Source organism: Phaeoacremonium minimum (assembly GCF_000392275.1).
Source record: "Phaeoacremonium minimum UCRPA7 unplaced genomic scaffold PA7_03_scaffold_377, whole genome shotgun sequence".
In the NCBI taxonomy this organism is placed as follows: Eukaryota; Fungi; Ascomycota; class Sordariomycetes; order Togniniales; family Togniniaceae; genus Phaeoacremonium; species Phaeoacremonium minimum.
The window spans coordinates 74,678-81,356 of NW_006921281.1; the positions used below are offsets into that span (position 1 = coordinate 74,678).

Genomic DNA, 6,679 nt, shown 5'->3' on the forward strand with positions numbered 1-6,679 from the left:
TTGATTTAAACCTAGGCAGCAGTCCATTTTGATGTGTTAAGCCAGGACTGAGAAAGGCTTCACACTTGTCATAAGACGGTGACAAACGATGTCGCAGAGAGCAATCTGAACGGCAGAGCTCGTGGACGAAGAAATTGTGCCAGGCTACAACTGGAAGGCATTCTACCCGGCTCATCCCGGGGAACTGCTGGACAACCGATACGAGCTGAAGACGAAGGTTGGCTGGGGATCCTCATCGACTGTTTGGCTGGCGGAAGACATCAGCTTGTGAGGCTACCGACAGCCGACGCGCCATGTTCCCCCTCGCCGGCGATGCTAATTCTATCATAGGAAGAAGTGGCGAAAGCCGAGAAAGTACACGGTTATCAAGATAAATACGTGTGACAATGCAGGCGACGAGGATAGCAACCATGAGCTGGAGATAGCGAACCGAATAGACGCCGCAAGCCCAGAGCACCGCGGTCGCGCCATCTTGTGTATGGCCAACGAAGTGTTCAGCGTCCAGTCCGCTACAGGCTCATCCCATATTTGCTTGGCGTTCGAGCCCATGAGAGATCCTCTGTGGCTACTACGCAACCGAGTCTGCGATGAGCGAGTGACTCGAGATTGGCTGCCGATCTTCAAAATCTATATCCAAATCCTGATTGAGGGTCTCGACTACTTGCATTCAGAGTGCAAGCTCGTTCATACAGGTATCTCGTTTTTCTCAGTTGCCCATTTCGTCCCTACTAGTGTAAAGCTAAAATTCGCAGATCTTAAACTCGATAATATCTTGATGACTTTCGAGAATCAGTCAGTTCTCGAGGCTTTCGTACAAGCAGAGAAGTCACACCCCATGGCCCAAAAGGTCGTTGATGGACGCATCATCTACCGCTGCCACAACAACTTCGGCGACATAATTGACCAGTCCTCCGTGAAGAAGATGTATCCCAAGATTACTGACTTTGGTCTCGCGCAACCTGCGGATCGGTCTAACCACCCCATACAGCCTGACCATTGCCACGCGCCAGAAGTCCTGCTAGGAACCTCGTGGTCCTACCCTGCCGATATCTGGAACTTCGGCATTATGGTGTGGGACCTGCTCGCCGGTCGCAAGCTATTCCAAGGTGACGTGAGCAGCACGAAGCCATATAGCCCTGCACAACATTTGGCCGAAATGATTGCGATTCTCGGTCCGGTTCCGGACGCACTGGTCCGGCGGGAGCAACAGATGCGGTGTTGGCAGTGGAGTCCCCCAATCCACAACGCCCAAGGCAAGCTGTGCAGCAATGCGTCCGAGTACTTCGGCGGGCCTTTCTTCGCTGAGAGTGGTATGTCCGGAAGCGCGGCCCAGACTCTTCTTCGGTTGTGGCTTACCGGTTTCTAGGCAAGTTTGTGCGAGAGGAATTAATCCCCTACTCGCGAACCCTGGCGGACGAGGTGCCAGAGTGCATTCCCGAGCAAGACCGGGACAATTTTCTCGCGTTCATGAGGAGGATGCTCTGTTGGCTTCCGGAGGAGCGGTTGACAGCTAAGGAGCTCAAAGACGACCCATGGTTTGCTGTCAGGCTCTAATACAGTTGGGATGCCCTCGCTCGTTATCCCCCATTTGTAGTGTTGGTATGTGTTCTTTATTGGTGAGAACAGGCGGAATGAATATGCTTCAAGTTAATCTAGAGGATACAACTCGAGATACAAGAAATAGAGTAGAATAGCCGACCTATATACATTTTCCCTATCTAGTTCCCCGGCTCCTGGTCGCCTAAGTCCCGGACTTTGGCCTCCCATCAGCACCGCCCGGAGGTGCATGGCTCACTATAATGTGTGCCTACAATGAAATACACGAGCCGTCATAGTGCCTTCACTTCAATGCTGCTGTGGGCCACCTCACGCGGCGCTCTCCCAGACCCCTGAGTCGGGTGCTTTCGTAACCCAAATCCCACTTGCAGCTAGTTCGCTTAACTGACGATGCGCACTCGAGGCGGTGATGGCTGACCCGCAAGGGGGTTCGAGTACGGAGGCCTTGGCAGGCACAATTTTCCCAGCCGCCGGGTCCAAGGAAATCGATCAGAAGAGGCGAGGTGCTAGTATTCGCAAACGACGTCGAAATTCAGCATTTCCGGGAAAAAGAAAGAAAAGAAAAGAGAAGGAAACCCTAGACATGGAAGAATGAAAAAAAAAACCCTTTACTTCTATCTGAGCACATGGTTCCTCGTAAAGTCCCAGCGCTTAGAGGATCTTAGTTCTGACCAAGTCGTCCACGACCTCCAGATAATATTTGAAGAATCAGGGCCGCGTGACTCCAGCTTCGCTCTCCCGTATGCCTGACTCCAAGTTTCCGATGCCGTTCGTGTACGCCATACAATATCTCCGCATCTAGCCTCTGTCATGTCCAACTTCAAAAAGCGTCGCCTCTCAAAGGACCGGCTATATGATATTAATCTCATAGACAATCCCATATATATAAGCGCCTATGTGTCGAGATTCAAACTGTGTTGGATCTAACCTCATTGAGCGAAATTCGTCCTGAATCAGATTGTAGCTAGTATCGTCGAGTGAAGTGCTCCAGTAGCCCACTCGGATATATTCGCCTTTGGTTTTCCTCGTAGGCTGTAGGATTAATCCACGTAGCGGCAACATGGTAAGGTCTAGACATTGAGTAACTCCGAGAAGAAATAACGTATCCGAATGGCTCGTGTGGCGTCTTAGAGAGGCCTCGTTGTCAAAATATGATTCGCTAAGTTCCAACGGCCGATCACCCAGAAACAGTTGCGGCGTCTCTGCATCGGACTCATTCCGGAGCGTCACCGCGCACATTGGACCCTTAACTCGTAGGTGACCACCACGTACAGGTCCAAAGGGGTCAGAGTCATGAATAAGGTCGGTCTCGGCCTCGACTACACGAATTAATGACTCAAAGTTTCCGTCATGGTATAAGAAATACGTAAATATTTCCCCTCTTACTGAAGCCCAGGACCAGCTCGGAGCCCGGGAATCAGCCACACCTGTCCCTTCGGACACATGCCAAAGAAGTGACCATGCTAACTGATAGCTCCATAGCCCGGCCAGATAGGTAATGGATTCGTCTCTCCACAGATCTTTGACACAGGCTGCTATGCCAGCGACAGCGATCAGCCTGTCTGTCTGGAAGGTGAGTTCCCCGTGAGTATAGAGTCGAACTGCCTGGTACCACTTCGACAGACAGCGGATTGCTCTAGGCACACCGTCAGACTCGGAGATCAAAGCCCATCCACGAATAACGTCTGCTGCACCGGATTGCACTTCTAACACTCCGGTCGGATCGGATTCAGAACAGAGCGCACTTAGACACTCCCACATGACCTTATGACGAAGGAAATGGATCGTTCGTGGAGCTAAGAGCCGTTCTTGGACGGTCCAAGCTCTTGTGCTCAGTGGTGCTGATTGCAAATGGCCCATTCCCTCGGCTTTTGGGAAAAGTATAACAGTAGAGCCGCTCCCATGCAGAGTCAGATCGACGTTCAGAGGCGCCACCGCCGAGGGACTGCGTTTCTGAAAGAGGCCACCGTTAGGAGTGAAATATGCATTTGCGGCTATGTTGACAAATGATCCACGGTAGACGTCCTTCATAAGCAGGGCTTCCTTTTCCCACTCAGCTTCTGTCTGGATGATGCACATCGAATCGATCCAGAGATACTCCAGTCCGAGACATCTTGTCAGCACAACGGCGTCGCGAAAGGTTGTTGGCAATTCATTCAGACGAAAACCGCTGCGAAACCTATCGTATTTGTCGGGAACAAGCTTGAAGTTCATGTTTGGCCCCCAGCAATGGCTCAATGTAACGTATTTGGCGTGTTGAGGTATCTCGCCTAATTCACGTAGCTGAACCAGTGGCTGGGGCTCAAATGTCCCAACATAGAGAAGCCGTGTAGGACGTTGGAACTGATACCCTGAGAGTCTCTGAATGCAGTTCAAATGACCGGTCCCGCAGGTTCTAATCCAATGGTGGATATCGTTGGACGTTTCGAAGGATGCTGTCGTAGGTGCTACCTGACCTGCTACCCCAGTTAGCGGAGATGTTGAGATACTCCTCTGCTATTGTTTCAAAGAAAACCAGGGAACTCGTCTGTTTGGTAAAGAGGAGACTCACGAGCAGTTACCGAGCTTTCAGGGCTCTTAGTCACGAGATAGCATAGAGGGATATGATTCGCGATGCCCTGCCGGAGATGCGATTCCTGTAAAACAGCCACCGTGTTGTAAGAAGTTGCTCCAGAACGTCCGTATGGGGGAATGATTGCAGTCATTTGATTCAGCGCATGTTCTGGATGCAGGATAATGTCGTCGAGCTGGTATTCAACGACCTCCGGGTCCAACTCAGACAGAATAAGATTACAGAGGTGACAATCATCCGCAGATGAGATGAGGGTTTGGATGCTATGGAAAAGGATCGTCGTTCGTTCCCTTGTACCTGGAGCCTCATGTTCTGCGATCTCTCGGAGCAATTCTTGGCATTTGTCACAGCACTGGCCGATAACAGGCCCATTGTTCGCAACTAGTACCTGTGACATTGCCGAAATATCGAGAATGGACTTTTCCCTTTGGGTACAACAGCAGAGACTTCTTTCAGGCGTTAGGAAACCAGGTGGAGTCAAGAAACGACAGCCAAATGGTAAGGTAACTGATATATGGGGCCAAAAAACCTGAGAGAAGTGCAGGTGCCGAGATTTTCTAGAAGGATGAGCCCCTTGAAATACAGAAACAGACGAGATACTACGCGCGTAGACAGAGGACAGCCGATAGTTAAAAGCCTTTTCCAAGAGAAAGTTACGTCCTTTTGTGTAACCACCAATAATAAAAGTATAAATACTTACAGGCGAATCGGATCTTGAGCAGTTGTGTCACCGAGTTCTGTGTTGCCTTTGTACAACCAAGAGATTGTCCCCTGGTGGTGGCAGTGTTCAGCTATATAGTAAGAGCCTCGTCGACTCCGCCGCAGTGATAGTGCTAGCTATGATTGGAGAAGATTGTGAACCCGACGATAGAAGCGCGACACCTCATGAATGGTAAAGCGGATAGCGTCATTTCGCGATCAGTTTTGCACAAGCTGTATTTCGATCTGAATTCCACTGTTGGAAGTGCCCGCGGCGCCCCGCCCCGCTCCGCCCCGCCGATGCCCACTCACTTATACTTTACACCTCACCTCAGGCTCTCCTTTACCGTGCACTTTAAGTAGTGTAATGACTAGGCGCTAATCCGATATCGTCTCGCAGTGCTACAGTAATTTGAATTTGAGACGGCTGCCGACATTTTAGTTTAGGCAGTCTCTATATCTGCCTAGGCTGAGCGCGATGAATGCGGTGAGGGGGGGGCTGCAGCTCGCGGGGGGTAGAAAAATCTCGCGGGGGGTAGCTAAGTGGGTGCACACCCCTGAAGCGAGGTTTTAATTGGTAACCAACCACAGTGGGTGCTCTCAAGCACCCTAAGTAGACGACCTCTAATGCCTGCGAAGCTAGCGCGTCCCACGATTCCGAGTACCTTGGCTGCCGCTTCATGACCCCATGCCCTGATTCCGTGCTGCAAATCAACCTCAAATACACTGCAGGCTGCAGGCTGCATGCATTCATAGCTGTGATGGTTCCAGTAGTCCTCTAATCACCGAATAGCTTCGCAGACATTGCCTGACTTTCCAGAGGTAGCCACGCTTGTTTCACTCGATGTAACCCTTTTCAAGAACAGTCAATTTGAGAGCGACAGCGAGTCAAGTGTATTGACTGCTATCTTCTTGTAGCTAGTGTGACGTTCCCTTCAAGCGAATGCTTTTATGAGTTAGGCTGTCAATCAAGCAAGGTGTTCAACTGATCTGGCAAAAGCTCCTCGGCGCCTCGAATTCCAAGGGCATTCATCAATCGGCGATGATACACTTGACGCCCTTGTATTAGGTGATCTTTAGTATAGCTTGCCCGTTTTCCCACCGATTCCACCTAGAGTAGAAGTCTCATCCTCCATATTTACTCGGCCGATAGGTATGGTCGGCATCGGCATCGGCATCGGCATCGGCATCGGCATCGGGGTCGGGGTCGGGGTTTGCAGGTGGAGCAGATGTAACGGGCTTTTGGTAGTGTAGATCTCCCGCAACATCGTATGTTAGCACCCCCACAAACATGCACGCTAGGGAGCTACACTAGCTCGAGATTAGGTGGGTATGCAGGTGCATAGGGCTGAAGGGCTGAGGTGGGCGCGGCTCTCCACCGCGCTAGCAACAAGGTCTCGTACAAGCTCACCTCGCATGTCTACCTCAGGTATCGACCTACCTACCTATTCTAAGGGTCTGCACTCCAACTGTCGGGTGAGCGCGGACAACTAAGGTAACTCATGCCCTGGCCTGGCCTGGCCTGCTGCGCTGTGCCGGATAAACATCGGTCCTTTTGAGAGTTCACCCTCCTGTGTCTGCGCCGGGGGTTGTCTGGTGTCTGTTGTCTGTTTTCTTTGCAGCTGCTCACCTTCTCGTCCACCACAACAACAAACAAATATGAACGACTGGCTGTCTTGTCCAGCTTCACACAAAAGACAGCTGCCAGTCGCCACACTCATTCTCTCTCTCTCTTCTCGTTTGCCATTCATCCCCCAGGCCCTGGTTTCAACTCGCACCAACTCTTACCGGCTCGCATCGACACGTGCCTCCAAACGGGGCCTCCACGGGCAAAAAGTCAAGGATCCCGCG

At 51.3% G+C, this 6,679-nt stretch overlaps 1 protein-coding gene across 1 annotated transcript; it reads left to right on the forward strand.

The window, feature by feature from the left end:
• Window positions 1–478: 478 nt before the first annotated feature.
• On the forward strand, window positions 479–1,554 carry UCRPA7_4976 (putative protein kinase domain-containing protein; the record flags this gene model as incomplete). Its single annotated transcript, XM_007917534.1, has 2 exons — window positions 479–1,310; window positions 1,367–1,554. The coding sequence occupies 2 exons, from the start codon at window positions 479–481 to the stop codon at window positions 1,552–1,554; spliced, it is 1,020 nt and encodes a 339-aa protein (XP_007915725.1).
• Between the last annotated feature and the right edge of the window lie 5,125 nt (window positions 1,555–6,679).